The sequence below is a fragment of the Pituophis catenifer genome, unplaced genomic scaffold (genome assembly GCF_029215685.1).
Source record: "Pituophis catenifer annectens isolate HBS135680 unplaced genomic scaffold, rPitCat1.0.hap2 SCAF_10, whole genome shotgun sequence".
Classification (NCBI taxonomy): Eukaryota; Metazoa; Chordata; class Lepidosauria; order Squamata; family Colubridae; genus Pituophis; species Pituophis catenifer.
This window is the reverse complement of record NW_027256890.1, coordinates 8,151,934-8,173,513: the sequence shown is the minus strand read 5'-3', so window position 1 is coordinate 8,173,513 and position 21,580 is coordinate 8,151,934. Positions and strand designations below refer to the sequence as shown.

The following is a 21,580-nucleotide window of genomic DNA, read 5'->3' as shown; positions in this document are numbered from 1 at the left end:
TTTTATCATGTCAGTTAAAATTGCAACGCCTAGCATTTATTCCCCGCCAGGAAAATCACTCAATTTCTTTCAAGTTGGGGGGGGGGGTTGTTTGTTGTTTTTTTTTAATGTTGACTGCCTTTTTTGTTTTTATTGTCTGTTTAGTACTTGCAAATCTGGCTTTGGGAACTATTTGAATGTAAAGTGAAATACATCAGAGATGTATCTCGAAAAAGACCGAAGTAAATTCTGTTGTTGAAGTAAAGAATATGAAGGTGTAAACATTTTCTGCTTAAGACAAACCCTGTTTGGTTCATGGTTATGGAAGGTTTGAGAAGCAAAAAGTACTGTGAAATCCATACCATTTGATGATTCCCCCCATCCCCCAATAAATATGGAGATTCTCAATCATCCAGGTCAGGGGTCTCCAAAGCTGGCTGAGGAATTCTGGGAGTTGAAGTCCACAAGTCTTAAAGTTGCCACGGTTGGAGACCCCCGATCCAGGTCATCTTGTCCCCAAAGGTGCTTTTTCAAAAGGCAACTGGACTTTGTTCTTGAAGACATTTCGCTTCTCGTCCAAGAAGCTTCTTTAGTTCTGACTGAATGCTGGAGGATGGAATGACTCTCAGAGGGAGTGCTAACCACCAGATGACTGCAAGAAAATATAAATCCATCCATTCTCCAAACGTTCCGTCAGAACTGAAGAATGAGAAGCGAAACGTCTTCAAAGTCCAGGAGCCTTTTGAAAAAGCACTTTTGGGATATCTCCCCCCCACCCCCCCAATAAGATTCTCCCAAAAAAACTAAAAGGAAGGATTGGTGATCCAATATCCCATCGCCAAACTTGCATAAGCAATGGATACCTGGTTTCACGACTCCTTGATGTTCCTTAAAAGCAAGCAATGCTAGCAACCTTTTCATGCTCATGAACAACATGACTTGCATCCAAGGGGCTGCTAATCTGAAATGCAGAAAAGCACCAGTATCTCAAAATATATACTGTTCCCCCCAAAATAAGACATCCCCTGATAATAAGCCCAATCGGGCTTTTGAGCGCATGGCAATAAGGCCAAGTGCTTATTTCAGGGTTCAAAAAAAATATAAGAACAGGGTCTTATTTTCGGGGAAACACACACACACACACACACACACACACATATTTATTACCATGTTCTGTATTTGCTCGCTCAGCTTCTTGTCACTCGCCATGACCGTTTACCACGTTCATGGCTGGTTGCACACAGTAATCTTTGAATCAGGATCCAATCTAGGTTGGTCACCAAGACCAGAGATTTTGTCTTTTGAGCTTTCTGACTCATGCTGGAGTCCATCTTTCAATATTTGAAACCTCTGAATAAAACGTTGCATAATAGCATTTATCTCTGCAGGAGGCAGATTGCTTCAGTTGGAAGCTTGTTCCAACAGAAATCTTGGTAGGAATAAAAAAAAAAAAATCCAATTGCGTAACTGTTAAAACACACTTGATATTTGCAGGTATTTCTGGGGCCCTCAGATGACATTTTAGCCCTGTAGAATTTTATCCCATTTATTTCCCTCCCCAAGTCACAATTTGCCACAGAATGAAGCATGACATTTAAGTGTCTGATTTCTGTTCTTCAAACAGCCAATTTCTCATTTTTTATCCTAGTATTAAAAACACCACCGATCCAAGGGGAAGTTGGATATTTTTTTTCTATGCAAGATTTCTTACTTGGGCAGGGAAATTGCTTTCTTTCCCCAAATTTAGAATGTTTTGGTTTTTTTTGCAGGTCCTCTTTAGAATATCATAGTTGCCTCTTTTCCAGAAGCATTTTTGCTAACGTCGAGTGTATTTGGTTTTGGCCTTACCTGTGACCACTGCCTTTAAAAACATCTAGATGTGTCATTGTAAACCAAAGGCTAGTATAAGAACATTATGCATTACAGGCAGTCCTCAATTTACGACCACAATTGAGCCCCAAATTTCTGTGGTTAAGTGAAACATTTGTCAAGTGAGTTTTGCCTCATTTTACGATCTTTCTCACAGCGGTTGTTAAGTGAATCATTGCCTTTGGTAAGTTAGTCGCTTAGGCAACCTTAAACACTCAAAGAGCCATTTGGACCCGTTTCCCACAGAAAAGAAAACACCGGGAGCCACAAAACCCTTCCCGTGCCTGACTATTTCTTGAGCGGCCACAAAACTAGCATATGTAGTCGAATTAAACGTTCTGTTTTCTTCTGAAACTTTTCCTTTCTTGGATTTATCCATGGTTGGCCTACCGGGGGTTGAAAAGCTCAATAAATCGCGTGCCGGTGGGTGTTGCATATTGATGGTTGTGACACATATTTTGAGTGACAGGGAGCCGCAGCAGAGGGGTAAAAGAGCCACATGCGGCTCTAGAGCCGCAGGTTGCTGACCCCTGGCTTAGGCTAAGTGAATCTGGCTTCTCCATTGACTTTGCTTGCGAGAAAGTCGTAAAAGATGATCACATGACCTCATGGGGAAAAAAAAAGCAACGGTCATAAGTCTAATATAAATTTATTTAAATGTATATGCTGCCCTGAGTCTCCGGAGAGGGGCGGCATATAAATTTAATAAATTAAATAAATAAATGTAATAAATAAATAAATATGAACCGGTTGCCAAGCGTGTGAACTTTGGTTACATGATCATGGGGATGCTGGAAAGGTAAGTGTGAAAAACGGTCATCAAGTCACATTTTTCAGTGCTCTTTGGACGGTCACGAAATGAACCATTGTAAGTCAAGGACTACCTATATTTTAACAAGTGTCTTCGGCAAGACATTTCAACCGTGCGCAATAACAGCTGGGACAAACCCCCTTCTCGTTGTCATTCCTGTGAAGTGTTTCTCGTCCTTGCCGGTGTTTTACTATAGTTTGCGACATGTAAACAGTCTTATTATATGCCGCAAAACACAAGCTATTGTGAGCCACCGTCACATCCATTCATTCCAGCTTCTGCATGAATCCCTATGCAGTCTGATAAGATATTCAGAACTTTCTCACAGTTCCTTGATAAACTTGTGGTTTTTTTCTAATCAAATCACTTGGGATTTCAGTTTTGGCAAGGCCTTAAAATTATTAAAATCCTCAGGGACGCGGTGGCTCGGCAGCTAAGACGCTGAGCTTGTCGATTAGAAGTTCAGCGGTTCGAACCCCTAGCGCGCCACATAACGGAGTGAGCTCCCGTTACTTGTCCCAGCTTCTGCCAACCTAGCAATTCGAAAGCACGTAAAAAATGCAAGTAGAAAAATAGGAACCACTTTGGCGGGAAGGTAACAGCACTCCGTGCACCTTCAGTGTTTAGTCATGCCGGCCACATGACCACGGAGATGTCTTCGGACAGCGCTGGCTCTTCGGCTTAGAAAGGGAGACGAGCGGCGGAAACGACTAGCACACGTGCGGGGGAACCTTTACCTTTAAAATTATAGCTGTTTCTCTTTCTTCCCTCTTCCCCCATCTCCTTTTAACCCTCATTAAATCAGTGTATTTCTCTGGATGGGCCTGTTTTTCATTGCACCGTCCTTCAAGAAAATAACTTGCTTTTTATTCTTTCCTTGAGAAATGTGGGAAAACTCTCGAAATGATTGTAATTGAAAAATCAGATGCTATCCATTTATAACGCCAATAAAATTTCAAGTCCGGTTCCTTGGATTCTTAACTGCTGCGAACAAATCTGTGTTCTAACATTGCTCGTACTTACAGAAGTATTTCACTCTAGCTCTTTTTCCATCGTATATACTAATCTATTCTTGGTGATGGTGAAAACTGAAATAATTTCTGTCTGCCAGTGGAAGTGTTCCAAATTTTAAGCTGGCCTGTCTGTCAGTCCTATGGAACCATTTGCAGTGATTAATTGCAATATTGTATTTTGAAAATGAATGTGACCCAACTCAATGTTAACCGGGTGCTGTATGAATTGTATAAGTTGAGTAATACAAGTGGTTGGCTGGTTCCCTTTATAAAGTCTTATTCTTTGAGCCTCTGTGTTACGACTTTTGCGTCACTTGTATGTTTCCCCCAATTATTAGTTTTCAGCAATAAAAGTTTGATATTACATATAAAAAAAAATTCATTATCTGCTACTGCTAATCATAATTTCTCAGGCTGTCAGACCCACCCCAGTCTGATCCCTTAGGGAAGAAAAACCCTCGACTCCCATTTGGTTGAAGTGAACCAAATGTTTTACTAGTTGCAGTAAAGTCAGGTGGAATCTGAGTTTCCCACACAATCAATACCGAACGATTTCCTTCAGTCCCGTCTTCCTCCCCATGACCAGTCCAAATCCAGCCAATGCGATGCCGCTGGGATGTTTTGGGAACGCTGAGGTGTTTGGGCTAGTAATTTTCCAGAATCGGGGCAAAAGGCCTTGAAAAACCAGTTCCACCTTGATCTGCTTTCTTAGCTGTGATCTTCTCAAATTTCCATACACAAATGCATGCAGTTTTATTGCCCGTCTGTGTGTCCCTCTCTCTCCTAGTCCAGGGGTCCCCAAGCTTGGCAACTTTAAGACTTGTGGACTTCAACATAGCTGGCTGGAGAATTCTGAGAGTTGAAGTCCACAAGTCTTAAAGCTGCCAAGTTTGAAGACCTCTGCCCTAGTCCTTTGATGGCAGGGCGCCAGCGTGGCACCAAGCCGAAGATTGTGGCTTGGTGCTCTTGTACCAAGAGAAGCGGCTTTGAATCATGCAGCCCAATTTTCTAGGGAGGGTGATGTGATTGGCAGAGGAAATATCTTTCCACCTGCATGTGAGTGAAGAGAGTTAAAAGTATATGTTTTTAGGGCAGGAGGGGGAATCCTCTTAAAACAGTGGTTCTCGTAAGCGGGCGCCTGGGAGACGACAGGGGATCTTGTGAAGGCTTGAAAAATGTTATTTAACTCTTTTAAGTCTTGGGGGTCCATGGTCACAAAAGGTATTTAAAGGGGCTCTTGAGGTGAAGCAAAGGATCAGGACCACTGTCTTAAAACGTTTCCCGTTTTCTAAGTCTCCTGGAGGTGCTGTCTTTTTGAGGTTCTTTAAACCACATTAAATAAAACTAGGAGAGTCAGCATTTAACCAAGTAGAACTTAGTACACACAGTTCTTGACTTGCAACCATGTCGCAAGGTCACTCGCTTTGCAGCCATATGATGAGTGTAACGGGCATTACGGTTGTACATCAAGGATTTACCTGGATTGTGGCAAATACAACTTTGATCGTATGTTAGGCACAAAGAAAGTTTATAAACACAAATGCACCCAATGGCTTTAATTCGTTTAGTACGCAGGACTCTCATCCCGTTCGCTCCATGATTTCAAAAATACACCATTACAAAAAAAAAAAAAAAAAAAAAAAAAGTACAGTCTGAAATTGTATCTTCAGGCCTTTGCTTCCAACAGTCCCCCTTAAACTATTGACATACTTCAAACTTGGTACTTTTTCAAAATTTAAGCAGAAGCTGGCTGGGTAATGAAAGGAAGGGGAGGGGAAGTGGCCAATCTTTTTAAGATCGGGAAGTAAAACACAGGTCCTTTCTGTGCTGGGTGGGCCACAAGAATTACTAACTGGGACTTCCCATCGCTGTTCTCGGGAGGGAGTCTGTGGTGTCAGCCTCGAGAGAAGTTGTTTCTGGGGACTTCACATCTGGAATCTCCATCGATTTCACACCCGGAGTCTCCACCGATCCCGCATCCGGAATCTCCGCCGATCTCACATCCGGAGTCTCCACTGATCTCCCATCTGGAATCTCTGCTGAGCCCGCAGGGGCGTTACTTGCTTTGCTGTTTGGATACTCGATTCTTTCGAAGAAGAAAAGCATCTCGCAGTGCATGGTGTGGGGAAAAAGATCTACCGCCGTTGCTTTGATAACCCGGAAGGGGCTGCCCTTCACGCGGTGAGAAGGCGCTCGGCAAAGGCTACGGGAGAGAGGAAACACAGTATGAATCTTCATCCTTTTATTTGATGACTTGAGGCTGCTTCTTTCACTTGTGGCCCCACCCCCACCCCACATCGCTGGGTGGACTGGTTTCAATTCTGTCCATCTGGAGGGGCGGGGGGGGGGGTAATGTGAATCAGTAATTCGCTCATAGCAACCTTCATAGGCGAAGGAACAGCCCAAATTAGGCTTTCGGGGGAAAAAGATTAATATTTGTAGACTCCCAACCTATACGGTCCTGAAAGCCCCCTCTGCCTTTGGGCAGGTTTCCCCATTGCTGTGGGTAGTTGCCCTAGGGCAGGGATGTCAAACTCAATTTGATTGAGGGCCACATTGGGGTTGTGTTTGACTTCAGGAGGCCATGGCCGGGGATGTATGCCCAACCCTCTCCCAGCTAAAACGGAGCCTGGGGGAATGCAAACAGCCTGCCTGGGCTCCATTTTCAGCCACAACGGCCTCCTGGAGCCCTCTGCCACCTTAAACAGAGCTTGGGGGGCTGCGCACGGCCTCCCTGAGTTCCGTTTTTACTGGCAGAGGGCTGCAGGAGGCCGTTGTGGCTGAAAAAGACTGAGAGGGCCACGCACGGCCCCTCCCGATCTCCATTTTCGCTGGCAGAGGCATCGTGGGCCGGTCCTTTATTGTTTCCAGGGTGGCCAGATCTAAGCACCCCGCGAGCAGAATACGGAGCCTGCGGGCTTTGAGTTTGATACCCCTGCCCTAGGGCCTCCGGGGAACAAGGGCTGTTTTTGATATTGGATTGGCCTGTGGAAGGGATAGACCTGTGATGGTGAACCTATGGCACGCGTGCCAGAGGTGGCACGCAGAGCCCTCTCTGGGCACGTGCGCGCCATTGCCTGCTGCTCTTCTGGTTTTCACCTGGTCTTTGTGGGTGCTGGAATGCCGGAAAATAGCCTGAAAATGGCCCGAACACACCTTGAAAACTGCCCAGAAAATGGTCAAAAACAGCCAAAGAACAGGCATGCGCATCTTTGGGTTTCCACTGCTCCAACCCACGCAAAGACCAGCACTGGGGTGCCGGAGCGCCAGAAATCCGAAGACCAGCTGGCCAGTGTGCGCATATGCTCTGGCCAGCTGCTTTTTTAAGTTTCTGGCACACACACGCACGCATGTTCCAGTTTGGGCACTCTGTGCCGAAAAGGTTTGCCATCACTGGGATGGACCATAATCTGCCACTCTGGTCCAATTCGGGTTGGCAGATGTGGTCGGTGTTAGTCTGGGGTATCCATCATGGCCTGTTCGCCTTGGGAAAGAGATCCTTCTGGACATAAAGACGGCCGATGACGTAGCCCACAATTTCATTTAGCCACACAAGCCCCTTCGCCTCATCAACGCCCCCTATTTGGGGGGGGAGGGGGGCTTGACTAGGTTGGAAAACACGCAGAAGAGCCCTTCATCCTGCAGTGGATAGACAGCGGCTAAAATGACGGAAATGATGATTTGTAGACTCACTCCACAAAGTTGTTCATAGCAGCTCGAGGGTTGCAGGAGACGTAAAGTAGCTTTTTCAAGTGCTCGGCTTTTCGGATGGCGAGGATTACTTTGGAATCTAGAAAATTACACCGTTGGATAAACATCAGGCTGTTTTAGCTGCCGCCACAACTCTGAAGAAAAGGCAGGTTTTTTTATCCCCCCGTCAAGAGAAAAGGCAACAATGCAAATAAAACGACAGTTAATGCCAAACGAGGGAATGTTAAAACTCCACCGTTAAGAAAGAAAAGTAGGAAAGAGCAGACGGTAATTCTACAGATCCTTTTCACCAGGAAAACGAAGGCTTAACTTCGTTCAAAGTTACCCTAACTCGCTTTGCCAGCATCTCCCTATTCATCCCCCAAACTCAAAAAGGCAAATTTGGCATTCCCCCGCCCTCCCAAAAGTAGTAAGGGGCAAATTAGAAGACCGTTTACCGATCAGACAGAGCAGAAAACTGGCAGAGTGGCTAAATAACCTACAAGCAAAGAAGCGGTTGCTTCTCAGACACAATCCCTTTTTGTCTTGCCGCACCACGTTTTCATGCACCGTTGTGTGAATTTAAAATTCTACTTCCGTGATGGCGAAGCTATGGCACGCAGAGCCCTCTCTCTGGGCACAACACCCGCCAGCCAGCCCAGCTTCACCGCGCATGCGTGCATGCCACCTGCCGGCCAGCTGGTCTTCGGGTCTCTGCCGCGTATGCACAGGGCCTTCCTCGATCTCCGCAGTTTCTCCCCCCAGCGTGCGCTAGCTTTCTCTAACATTTTTGCCGCCTGTGCCTTCCTCAATCTCCACAGGTTCCACCCTCCACGGCAGAAATGCAGGAGAAACTGAGGAGATTGGGGAAGGCATGGGTGGCAGAAATGCAGGAGAACGAATCTGGAAGCCAAAACAGGGTGGGGGGGGGGCATGCACCATGGGCGCATGCGTGGGGGTGTTCTGCCCCAGCTACGGACCCCAAAGAACACAGCACACACAGTCTGTTCAAACCTTAATTTACTAAATAAACCAGTCTGTGGAACAACAGCTGTTAATTAACTGCATTAACAGCCGCCAAGAATTCAAAGAATAACTGAAAGCTTACTGTGGTTGGCAGAATGCCCAGAAGCAATTTGCAGGAAGCTGATAAGACAAGACACGAAGGTATGTGAACAAAGTTGTTCCCTGCAAATTGCTTCAGTCGGCATTCCTCCTTAAATAGGCTAAGGGAGTGGCCAATTAGCCCCAAGCCTTACTCTTGAGGAGACCTCCTCCTGAGGAGCCACTTCTGCCTTTTGGCAGCTCTGCGCACCCGTGCATCGAGAAGAGGGTCCTCCTCTTCTTCCTCTTCATCCATGGAAGCTTCTGGAGGTTCTGAAGGCCCTGGCTGAATCCCCACCTCTGGCACCACATCTTCTCCAGCCTCCTCATTGTCTGACTTGAGCGCCAGCTGAACAGGCTGCTGGCGCAGCACCACATCAGCCTCCTCGCTGTCTGAATCAGCTACTAGCTGCACAGGTCGTGTACGGGGGCGCTTGCATTGCATTTTGGAGATTGGGGCACGCGCATGTGCATTTTGGGCACTCGGCACCAAAAACGTTAACTATCACTGTTCTACTTAAATACGGCCCTGTGGCTCCCCCCCCCACTCCCCACTTACGTAAACCTGCTCGTGGGGGATCCACAATTGTAACTGTGTTGTGTAGCGCTAACGTGTTCACGAGGTGAGGAACAAGCTCTTCAGCTTTCCCACAGTGGAATTCAACATTCATCAACCCTGAAAGGGGAGCAAAAAAAAAAAAAGAACACATTTATATTAAGGTCTTAAAATCAGAAATATAGTAATACCCACGCCACAATTCCTCATCTGCAGTTGGAAATCTACAGTTTGTGTACCGCAATGGTTCCCAACCTTTTTCTTCACCACAGATCCCTTTAAATACCTTTTGTGACCACGGGGCATGGCCACGGACCCCCAAGACTCAACTCAAGATTTAAATAACATTTTTCCAAGCCTTCCTGAGCCCCGTGACAACATCATGGATCCTGTGCGAGGGTCTCCATGGACCACAGGCTGAAAATCACTGGTGCATTGTACCTAAGAACCGAATGCTATTCTCGCATTTGGTTCTGCTAGAAATCTTCGGAGTTGACGAAAGTGAGCAAGAGGTTTCGACATTTATTATATTTTTACCATTCAGCTGAGCGTTTGCTTTGGCATCTTCAACCGCTTCTTGGCAGAGTTCGACTCCGATAACTTTCTTCACTTTCTACACGATAAAAAAAAAAAAAAGCAATAACCGGTTAACTCTTTGCTGGGTATGAGCATAACGATGGCAAAAAAAAAAAAAAAAAGTTAGCAGAATCGGGTACGGCTCACTTCACAACTGCCTGGCTTAGCATTGACAGTTCCAGTCCTGATTGTGGTCGTAAATCTAGGCCAGCGGTCGGCAACCTTAAACACTCGAAGAGCCACAAAAGTCCTAACCGGAAGCCCCCCGTTCAGCGGTGAAATCCACTTACCTTCACTACCGGTTTGGGAATGGGAGCGCGCACGCTTCTTCTGCGCATGCGCAGAAGGTCAAAACAGGACATAATGATGTCCCAGTGGGTGCTACCGGTGCTACCAGTTCGTGCGAGCTGGATAGATCCGGCTGGATTTCACCACTGCCCCAGTTCAATTCTGGAGCCGACCGGAAGTCCGGTTCCCTCCTATAGAGTCTCCTCCTAGCGTGGCATCCTTTTTTCTCTGCAGACCGGCGACAGGGAGCCACAGCAGAGGGATGAAAAGAGCCACATGTGGCTCCAGAGCTGCGGGTTGCCTACTCCTGGTCTAGGCCTACATACTAAGCGGGGGGAGAGGGGCTGTGGTGTTCCTGCTCCCCCTTCCCCGTGGAAATAAGAAGCCAACCTGTTCCTTCACCTGTGCAAGAGATATGCCAATTGATCCAGTTCCACAGCAAACATCCAGCACCGTGGTTTCCTGGTTGATGTCGGCCCAATCCTGAATGGTTGAATACAGAACTTCGGCTGCCTTCGTGTTCACCTGTGGAGTCCAACATTATTCTTGCTATTAACTCATCTAACAAGCAGGGAAGAAGCCACTGGCAAAAATCTCAACGGGTTGAAGTCAGTTTGACTTGCCGGAATATCGAATTAAAAGTTACAGTGAAAAACTTAATACAGCTTTGCATATTGAAAAGCATAAAAGCCGCATTTGGACTCTAGGGGGAAAGAAGGAAACGACAGGACTTTTACAAGAAAGTCACAATTTCTTTTTATCTCCGCCACCCACCAACACAAGTATAAAATGAGAATAGAATAGAATGAGTTGGAAAGGACCTTGGAGGTCTTCTAGTCCAACCCCCTGCTTAGGCAGGAAACCCTACACCACTTCAGACAAATGGTTATCCAATATCTTCTTATAAACTTCCAGTGTTGGAGCATTCACAACTTCTGGAGGCAAGTTGTTCCACTGATTAATTGTTCTAACCGTCAGGAAATTTCTCCTTAGTTCTAAATTGCTTCTCTCCTTGATTAGTTTCCACCCACTGCTTCTTGTCCACTAGCACTCTAGATTTATTTTACTTACTGACATCATTTAATAGCTAGCGAGAAGAATGGAGGGCCCTTAAAATGCAGATCGCTGAATGCCGATCAATGCAAATCTCTTTATTTCAATTCTTCCTTTAAATCAGCTCGTATAATTTCACCCTTTAAAGTTTTAATGTACTGGGAGGTTGACAGTTAATTCCGACAAATTCTTGTCCTCTTTTCTTTGGGGTGGGGGGGAGAGACTAGGAAAATGGGCAGCTCCTCCCTTTTCCTAAAAATTTACTTCAAAAAACCATCCATTAATCCCAACTGCAAATCCAGCACAACATCGTGAAAAATTACCTGGAAAAAAGCATGGGGCGAAATCCGGAATTTTAACCCCAGAAGATCTTCCTGTATGTACTTATCACCAGCGATGTTGTTCAAAATTAAATCTTCCCGATTCGGTGATTTTCTGGAGAGGGAAGAAGCAGGAAAAAAGGGTTTTTTGGGACGGCCATCCTTGCATCCGCAAATCATATTCAACTATGAAGATCACGGATAAAACAAATCAGGGCCAGAAAACGGTTCTAAGCTGATGCTTGAACTTATTAATGCAATGATTCTTCAGCTGCCATATTATAACAGCACAATTAAGTCATCACAAATAATGTTCACATATTAATGAAATGGAAGAGCTTAAAATGTTCCCATTTTATTGGGCGATGGCTATTTAGCAACGCTCCCAAGGGACTAATAGACAAACCAGGAAGCAAAAATTCCACTAGTTAACATTTCATTCTAATCTATTTCCAGCCCCTCCTGACAGTAACTAATTACTCTGACAGTAAAGCAGGGGTGAAATGCTCCTGGTTCGGACCGGATCGCCTGATCCGGTAGCGATGGAGGCGGGTGGTTTGGAGAACTGGTAGCAAAAATTCCTGCCCCCACTCCCCCATTGCCCAGCTGAGCCACGCAATCATCAGAGGCTTTTGCCTCTGATGATCGCGCGACTCAGCTGGGATCATCAGAGGCTAAAAAAAAAAAAAAAGCTTCTGCGATCAGGCAACTCAGCTGGGATCATCAGAGGCTATTAAAAGCATTTTTTTTTACAACCTCTTCAGCCAGAGGTTGTAGAAAAAATGGTTTTAAAAGTAAATAAAAAAAAGTTGGCCACGCCCACTCAGTCATATTAACCCCCCCAACAAGCCACGCCCACAGAACCGGTAGTAACAAATTTTACATTTCACCACTGCAATAAAATAAATAAAAATTATTCTTGGATCTTGGGGGGGAAAACAGGTTGGGTTGCCCTCAGTCTACAGTCTTTTTTTTTAATGAACCTTGACATTTTTCACTAAATGCTTAGCATTTTGAACATTTAGCTGTATTTTATAGCAGTTTATAGTTTCTCCCTTGTAGGGAGGGATGGCCTCCCATGTCCGACAACCCTGAAAAATATCTTTTGTCGTTACCTCTGGCCTTCTTCTACAAAATATAAAGATGTTATGCCGCTGCCTTTCCCGGGACCTTCTGTGAAGTACTTAGCCATAGAGGATTGCAATGTAGCACGTTCTTCTTTGCTTAATTTCTACAGATTCCCCCCAAAAAAAGCACAAAAAAAACAACTCAGAAAGATGCTGAGATGTCTTAAAACAGCACAGCAGGCTTCAAAGAAAATGAAGAAAAATGAAGATAACATCTGAAGCAGAGCTGACATTTTTAGATTAGATTAGAATAGAATAGAATTCTTGTTTATATTTCTGAATCTTATTTCAATTTCTAAAACTTCCCTACCTTTTGTTATTACTTCATATAATATTCATTAAATCTTTAATTATTACTTCATCAAATTTAAATCTTTATCTCTAATCTTAAAAATATACCAATTTAACAATTAAACAGAGTTCTTAATTCAAATAATGCAACGTAATACAATTCCCAATTATTTCCCTAAATTCTGTCTATTTATCAATACCTAAAAGCCAATTAAATACGTCTTATTTAATTAAATCATAATCCTATATCGTTTCAATTTTCTTTTCTTTTTTGCTTAGATAAATGTATTATTGAAAATATTCAAATTATTACAATTGTTATAGGTATTTAAACGATATCCCAATTATTATAGCCATCAATTTTCTCAAATAATACCATCCAACATCTTAATAAAAATTAAGGAAGATAGAAATGAGAGAAGAATATGTTACAGATACTTAGAATTGAAATATGGATTGAAGCTAAAATTTTTGAAAATTAGATTATGTAAAAAGAAAATATATTAATGGACATAATGAGAATAGAATTCTTTGTTGGCCAAGTGTGGTTGGACACACAAGGAATTTGTCTTTGGTGCATAGGCTCTCCGTGTACCTAAAAAGATACATTAGTTAAGAATCATAAGGTATAACACTTAATGATAGTCATAGGCTACAAATGAGCAATCAAATCATGCGAGGTAAAATTTCTCTGAGGAAACCATGCGGTCAATCCAAGAACAATTAGCAGTTTCCTGAGACATCAAAAAAGCTGCCAAAAAGATGATAGAAAACAAATTTTTATCATTACCTGTGGGTTAAAATAGGCAATTGCCATGACGTGGCCATTCGAGCTAGTACGAACTGTGAGCTGTTTCCAGTGTCCTTCGTAGGTTTCTGGGCTATAAACGCCGTAGGAGGTTGACCTGTAATTTACAAATCCTTAATTACTAAATCAGGACATTGTAAGGGCAACTGTTGATAGGGAGCTGCCCAGCATCCCATGTAAGATGAAGAGCTGGCTGTATAAATACCGATAGAAGAGATTTTTTTGTAGTTCAGAGTTGAATTGTGGGGTCCTTGGGGCTCTCTGAGCTTGGTGGTTTTCTTGCAGATGTTTCATAACCCTATTAGGTAACATCTTCAGTGCTGTGCAGGGCAAGCCACTGTATATAAACTGAGAGCAAGTCACTGTATATATAAAGAGAGCAAACTCCACGCCTTTTTTGCACTGATCAGTGGTGAAATCCACTTACCTTCGCTACCAGTTCGCGCGCTCGCTCATCTTCTGTGCATGTGCAGATGGGTGGGCGGAGCTTCCTGGCACTACTGGTTCGGCGACTTGGATAGAACGGGGGGGGGGGGGGGAGGATTTCACCACTGGCACTGATGATGTTACCTAGTTGGGTAATGAAATGTCTTCAAGCAAACGACCAAGTTCAGAGAGCACCAAAGACTCCATGGCTGTATAAATGTTTTTTTTTTTTTTGAAAAAAAAAATCTTTGTTAATTCTGGAAAGAGGAGAAATGAGACATTGGCTGGTTGAAGACCTTAATAAAAAATAATTTCCATCCATTATTCTTTGTCTGGCCTTCGGGTACTTTGGAAAATAAATTGACCCCCTCCTCTCTGTGGCAGCCCCTCAAATATTGGAAGACTTGCTATCATGTCTCCCCTGGTCCTTCTCTTCTCTTCACTAGATTAGCCATGCCCAGTTCCTGCAATTGTTCATCTTATGTTTTAGCCTCCAGTCCCCTCATCATCTTTGTTGCTCTTCTTTGCACTCTTTCTAGAGTCTCAACATCTTTTTCATAGTGTGGGGACCAAAACTGGATGCAGTATTTCTAGGTGTGGTCTTACTTCTACAGAGGAACTATTGAGTCTGTCATCTGCACCTCTATAACTGTCTGGTTTGGTTCTGCAACCCAACAAGACAGACACGGACTTCAGAGGATAAGTAGAACTGCAGAAAAAACCATGGCTACCAACCTGCCTTCCATGGAGGACCTGTATACTGCATGAGTCAAAAAGAGGGCTGTGAAAATATCTACAGACCCCTCGCATCCTGGACATCAACTCTTTCAACTCCTACCCTCAAAACGACGCTATAGAGCACTGCACACTAGAACAACTAGACACAAGGACAGTTTTTTCCCGAATGCCATCACTCTGCTCAACAAATAATTCCCTCAACACTGTCAAGCTATTCACTAAGTCTGCATTACTATTAATCTTCTCATTGTTCCTATCACCCATCTCCTTCCACTTATGACTGTATACCCGAACTTTTTTGCTTGCATCCTTACAATTTATATTGTTTCCTAGTATGATTTGATTGCTTATTTGTACCCTATGACTATCATTAAGTGCTGTACCTTATGATTCTTGATGAATGTATCTTGTCTTTTTATGTACACTGAGACCATATGCACCAAAGACAAATTCCTTGTGTGTCCAATCACACTTGGCCAAGAAAGAATTCTAATATAATTCTAATCTAATCTAAGCCTTCATAGAGTGGTATTAGTACCTCATGTGATCTTGATTGAATATCTCTGTTAATGCAATTTAGGATTGCATTGACTTTTTTAGCTTCCACTGCACAATATTGGCTCATATTTAATTGGTTTGTCCACTAAGACTCCAAGATCCCTCTCACAGTCACTGCTATTAAGCCTGGTTTCACCCAGTCTATATGTGCGCTTTGTTTTTTGTTTTTTGTTTAAATTTGATTTATATGCTGGCCTTCTCCGGAGACTCTTGCGTTAAGCAATAGCCTTCATACTTTTGTATATTTTATACAAAGTCAGCTTATTGCCCCCACAAACTGGGTCCTCATTTCACCTACCTTAGAAAGGATGGAAGGCTGAGTCAACCTTGAGCCTTGGAGAGATTCGAACCAGCAGTAAATTGCAGGCAGCTGTGTTAATAACAGGGTGCGTAGACCACTGTACTATCAAGGCTTTCTTGCCTAAAGTGTAAGATTTTACTTTTCTCTACGCTGAATTTCGTTTTTTGACAATGTATACAAACTATATTTGTCTATCGTGCAAGAGCCAAAGTTGGAGAAACAAAGTAGAAACCTCAGGTAGAAGAAACATTCTGAAAACTCATTAACAGCAGACGGCTCACCGTATGTAGTCCTGGAATGCCCTGGCCACCATTTTTGCCTCCGTGGGAACGTGGATGGTCTCAAAGGGTTCCACAACAGCGCAGGAACCCCCCTTGTATTTGCCCAGCCGGAAGCCGACCGTTTTATCGTCTTGATTTGGGCCTAAGCCAATCAAAAATTCACATTTGTTGCGGTACTCGGTCTAAATGCAAAGCAAGGCAACATTCAGAACAGAGCCATCAGGGACAAGGCAGGTTGCCCGGGGTGGTACAAAACGAATGCGAGGAGCGACAATCACAACCATCATGAGAATACAGGCAGTCCTTGGACTTAAGGTAAGGTAAAGGCAAAGGTTCCCCTTGCACATACGTGCTAGTCATTCCTGACTTTAGGGGGTGGTGCTCATCTCCATTTCAAAGCCGAAGAGCCAGCGCTGTCCGAAGACGTCTCCGTGGTCATGTGGCCGGCATGACTCAACGCCAAAGGCGCACGGAACGCTGTTCCCTTCCCACCAAAGGTGGTCCCTATTTTTACTACTTGCATTTTTTTTAATGTGCTTTCGAACTGCTAGGTTGGCAGAAGCTGGGACAAGTCACGGGAGCTCCCCCCGTTACGCGGCACTAGGGATTCGAACCGCTGAACTGCCGACCTTTCGATCGACAAGCTCAGCGTCTTAGCTACTGAGCCACCGCGTCCCCTAAGCAAGAATCTCTATAAACTGGCTAATGCGGAGATATTTCTGGGCCACTTCAAGGCTTAGCCACTGGGCCAACGAATCCCCTTCCTTGGACTTAACAACTGTCCATTGAGCCTGGAATTACGGTCGTTAAAATCATGCCGGTTTGTCATTTCACGACCAACCCAACGTTACCATCTTTTATATGGAGGTCGTTAAGGGAACCACCCTGGCTGTGAGGGGAATTACAGAGAAGCTTTGAGAGACTAAATTGAAACAAGCCTGGAGAGCAGACCAGTGCTAAAATCTAAAACCCGAGCTACAAGTACCTTATTTTTCGGACTATACGAACCCCCACAAAAATGGGCCGAAAAAAGCCCCCAAATGAGGTGAAAAAGCCCTCAAAACAGACCAAAAAAGCCTCAAAACAGGCCGAAAAAAGCCTCACAAAAGGTCTGAAAAAGTCCAGAAAAAGTATTGAAAACAGGCTGAAAAAAGCCTGGAAAACGGGCGGAGGAAAGCCCCCAAAACAGGCCAAAAAAACTGGAAAAGGCCCAAAAAAATGGCCCCAAAAAAAGGTAGGCCCAAAACATTTTTTTGTTGTTTTTCTCTTCTAAATTTAGATGCATCTGATAGTCCGGAAAATACAGTATTTTCTCTTATTTCAGGATAATATGGTATATATGATGCTCATTATTCATGCAAAAACAACACACACACACCCCCTACTTTTATCATGTTTTCCTATGTACAGGTAGTCCTCGACTTACGATCACGATGGAGGCCAAGATTTGTGTTGCCAACCGAGACATTTGTGAAGTGAGCTTTGCCCCGTTTTATGACCTTCCTCGCCACAGTTGTTAAGTGAATCACTTAAGTAGTGGTTAAGTTAGTCACACGGTTTTTAAGAGTGATTTCTGGCTTCCCCCATGGACTTTGCTTGTCAGAAGGTCGCAAAAAGGGGATCCCAGGACCCCCGAGACTCTGCAATGGACATAAATATGAATTTATGAATTTTGCTCACCTGCAGCCATGGGGAATGCTGCAACGGTTGTAAGTCACAAGTCTCTTTTTTCAGTGCCGTGGTAACATCGAGCGGTCACTAAATGAACGGTTGTAACTCGAGGACTACCCGTACTACGGTCACTAAACGACCGGCCCTAAGTTAAGGACTACCTGTATCCATTCAACCCTTTACGCGTCTTAGCAACTACTCAGTGCGAAGACCAAGACTGAGTAGTTACGTCCTGCGCTTTGCTTCCTCTGACTTTGATGAAACGGGTATCGCGCGAAACTCCTGGTATGCATGACCTGTAATGGGGATGGCTTCACTCCCTCCAAGGGACAACAAAGCCCATCGTGCTTCTCCTTTTGCAGGAACAACCATGGGAGCAGCGCTCGGTTGTTGTTTCCCATGTCCCTGAAATCAAAAAGTTAAAAAAAAAAAGAAGTTTATTAGAGATAAGAAAACGACTAAACCAAAATCAGGGCCCTGTATTCTGCCCCAGCTACGGACCCCAAAGAACGCAGCACATACAAAGTCTGTACAAAACTTAATTTACTAAAATAACTCAGACTTTTTCAAACAAAGGCTGTTAATAAACTTTCTTAACAGCCTACAAGAAATCCAAAGATAAACTAATCACAATCTTAGTAAGGTTGGCAGAAAGCCCAGAAGCAATTTGCAGAGAATCCAGACGCGAAGGAGAATGAACTAAAGTTGTTCCCTACAAATTGCTTCAGTCGGCGTTCCTCCTTAAATAGGCTAAGGAAGTGGCCAATTAGCCCCAAGCCTTTCTCTTGAGGAGACCTCCTCCTGAGGAGCCACTCCTGCCTTTTGGCAGCTCTGCACGCCCGTGCATCGAGAAGAGACTCCTCCTCTTCGTCCTCTTCACATAAGGGAGCTTCTGGAGGTTCTGAAGGCCCTGGCTGAATCCCCGCCTCTGGCACCACATCTTCTCCAGCCTCCTCATTGTCTGACTAACTGCTGGCGCTCCTAAAAAAGGCATCTTTTGAGTTCGCTTCAGAGGGTTTGTCATGTTTGGGGAGCTGGGTCAGAACATGGAGAAGTTCAGCAGGATCAGATATCTACCAGGGGAATGAAGCTTCCAGAAAATCAAATTACCTGGTCAGTTTCGCCAACACTTCTTCACACTGCTTCCTCTTCTTCACCAGCTGGTCTTCGTAGGGCATGGCCCACAAAGGAGTCACCACATCCGCTATCTGCTTGCTCAGAGGCTCCTCCTCGCCGTCTTTGGATGAAGCCGGACGCTTGGCTGACAACTCTTCGGCGCCTTCCTCTCTCTTCCTCTTCTTCAAAATGGGATCCGCTTTTGGTTTGGCCAAGCGGACGCTCAGGTTCCGGTTCTTCCACCGGACCCCATGGAGAACTTTCATCGCTTTGTCCCTTTCTTCCTCGCTCTTGAAGGTGACGAAAGCAAAAGTCTGTTTCCCCATCAGTTTTATCTTATGCGGGTTAAGTCCGTATTTGGCAAGGAATTTCTTGACTTCGTTAAAGCCGATGTATCTGGGGAGATTCTGAAGTTCTACCTTGTAGATTTCCGAAGTGAACAAGTCCTTTTTAATGTACCTGTACATGTTGGAAGTATCTGAAGGGTTCTCCGTATTTGTTTCTTTGGTTTGGATCGTCGACTCCGGAGTGGTACATTTTGGATCCACCGAGCGCACGCAATCCTCGTTTTCTTCCATTATTTCAGCCTCTCTGTAAAGAAAAATTAACAGATTTGACTCCCTCACAGCACTAAACCCTGAACCAAATCACAAGGGAGATCATTTGAGGCAGGGGTGCTATTCAGCAGGTTCTGACAGGTTCTGGAGAACCGGTAGCGGAAATTTTGAGCAGTTCGGAGAACCAGCAAATACCACCTCTGGCTGGCCCCAGGAGTGGGGAGGGAATGGAGATTTTGCAGAGATGTTCCCCTGCCATGCCCACCAAGCCATGCCCACAGAACCAGTAGGGAAAATTTTTGAATTTCACCCGATTTGAGGGTAAAACTAATTGTCTTCAGAAAACGTAATAAACCACAATTAAACTGGCAAGGATTAACAGAGAATCTTTGTGACTCTTAGCCAGAGTTATGTAATAAAAATCAGCTTTAAAATAACTACAAGACATGGAGTGGCTCAGCAGCTGTACTCTATCATCATCATCATTTAACAATCCCATAATCCCTTGCGGCGGTAGTCTGGGTAACTGAATGGAGCTGAGAGTTTACTGGCCGGATGCCTTTCCTGTTACCAATGCGGAGTTTTGTTCAGCAGATATATTCTCATGGTGCCCAGAGAGAGAAATACCTGCCTCTACCTAGGACAGTGATGGTTAACCTTTTCAGCACCAAGTACCGAAACTGAAGTGTACACACACACACGCCGGAGCACTGAAACCCGGAAGAGAGCAGCTGTCTGGCACGCATGCGTGTGACGGAACCCGGAAGAGCAGCTGGCGACGGCTATAGGTTCGCCATCACGGGCCTAGGATCAAAATCCCGGCTCATGATTGTGAGGCAAGAGTTCCACCTCTAGGCCACTGCACCACTCTTAGCAGCTGTACTCTATGTGAAGTATTAAAGAAACAGGAGACAACTTTAACAAACTTATCCTAGCAAAGCATTAACCAGATAACCAGCAAAAACACAAGAAAGCAGAAGCTGAGGGTTGATCCAGAAAGATCTAAGAACATAGACTCACAGGGTTGGAAGGGATCTCGGAGGTCTTCTAGTCCAACCCCTCATATCATCCCAGTCCAATGGTTAACCAGTCTATTTTTGAAAAGCTGGGAAAGTGAGTTGTTGTTAACGCCCAGCTTCAACTACAATTGGCTGGGTTGGGTTGGGTTGGGTAGGGTAGGATTTTTTATTGGCCAACTGATTGGACACACAAGGGATTTGTCTTTGGTGCATATGCTCTCAGTGTACATAAAAGATACTGTGAAGTTTCCGAAAGATGCCCTAATTAATTCATGAGCCATGAGCCGAACTTCAAAAGAAATACAGTCATTTATTAGGAGCACCATTTCGGCAATATTCGGATGCAGTCAGAACTAATCCCACGTAGATTTACATTCCCCTATGACCCTGTCTCTCCCCTCCTTTCTGGCCATGTCATAAATCACATTCTCCAATTAACCCCTTTGGCTGGCTGTGAAATCCAACACCCTCCTTCTGATTGCGGTCAGGAAGAATGTATGGAATGCACTTCAGTTAGGGAAATCAATCGGCTCTATCACTTCTCCCTCCCTCCTGCTCATGGCAACTTGAAAGCTTTGCAAGTTGACAGATACCTTCACCAAGAATCATAAGGTACAACACTTAATGATAGTCATAGGGTACAAATAAGCAATCAGGAAACAATATCAATAGTAAGGATACAAGCAACAAACTTATTAGTTTTGTGCTATTTCTGGGTGTCATTTTGAAAAAAAGTTTTTGATTCCTATTGAAATGCTGGCTGGAGAATTCTGGGAATTGAAGTCCATCTTAAAAGTTCCCAAAGTTGAGAAACCAATAGGGTTCTTGAGCAGGAAAGGCGAGGGGGGGGGGGGCTCAAGGAATACAATTGAACAAGTTGTTTTTCCATGGGGAGGGGGAGGGGCTTAAAACTACATCTCCCAGAACTCCCTGCGCAGAGTCTTCCAATTTAGCGCCCTCTAACCGAGCCTCCTACAAGCGGGGGCATTCCTGCATTTGCAATCCATCGACATCCGGAGGGCGCCAGGCTGGGGAAGGTTGCAGGGGCGGCCCTATGTTGGGCCAGAAGGCCAAGGAGCTCCCCCACACTCCCTGCGTGGAACTTTCCACTCACCTCACCGGCCGCCGGGCCCACTAGGCGAGCGGCCCGGAAAGACCCAACTCGAATAGCGCAGGCGCAGAAACGAGGGCGGGGCTTCTAAAGAGGACCGGGCCGGCATGACGCCGCGTGCGCAACGTCGCTCTGCCTAGCTTCGGCTTTTTGGGTTGGTTGGTTTTTTTTTCCCCCCTGGGGGGAAAGAAAAAAAAAATCCCCGTATGTGCATTCGTGCGCACGCGCGTGCGTTAGGGTGAGCGTGCCCCACCTCCACGCAGCGTCGAGTTGAGGGCGGGGGGCTTCGCGCGGGGGCCGACGGGAAGGAGGGCGGG

At 44.8% G+C, this 21,580-nt stretch overlaps 1 protein-coding gene across 1 annotated transcript; it reads right to left on the bottom strand.

Annotated features, from left to right (window-relative positions):
* Positions 1-5,221: 5,221 nt before the first annotated feature.
* TRMT2A (tRNA methyltransferase 2 homolog A) lies at positions 5,222-21,435 on the bottom strand. The gene is made up of 12 exons (XM_070951585.1): positions 21,267-21,435; positions 18,571-19,167; positions 17,757-17,865; positions 15,790-15,971; positions 13,468-13,582; positions 12,375-12,490; positions 11,263-11,374; positions 10,289-10,411; positions 9,560-9,635; positions 9,026-9,142; positions 7,366-7,462; positions 5,222-5,875 (listed from the first exon to the last, which is right to left on the bottom strand). The coding sequence occupies exons 2-12, from the start codon at positions 19,152-19,154 to the stop codon at positions 5,521-5,523; spliced, it is 1,986 nt and encodes a 661-aa protein (XP_070807686.1). The 5' UTR covers positions 19,155-19,167; positions 21,267-21,435; the 3' UTR covers positions 5,222-5,520.
* Between the last annotated feature and the right edge of the window lie 145 nt (positions 21,436-21,580).

Excerpts from the sequence above, each read along its gene's own strand:
- TRMT2A (XM_070951585.1), bottom strand. The coding sequence starts at position 19,154 with ATGGAAGAAAACGAGGATTGCGTGCGCTCGGTGGATCCAAAATGTACC. Across the intron at positions 13,583-15,789 it reads GCATTCCAGGACTACATACG|GTCAACCTCCTACGGCGTTT; the intron begins GTGAGCCGTCTG and ends TGTAAATTACAG. Across the intron at positions 9,636-10,288 it reads TTGGCATATCTCTTGCACAG|AAAGTGAAGAAAGTTATCGG; the intron begins GTGAAGGAACAG and ends TTTATCGTGTAG.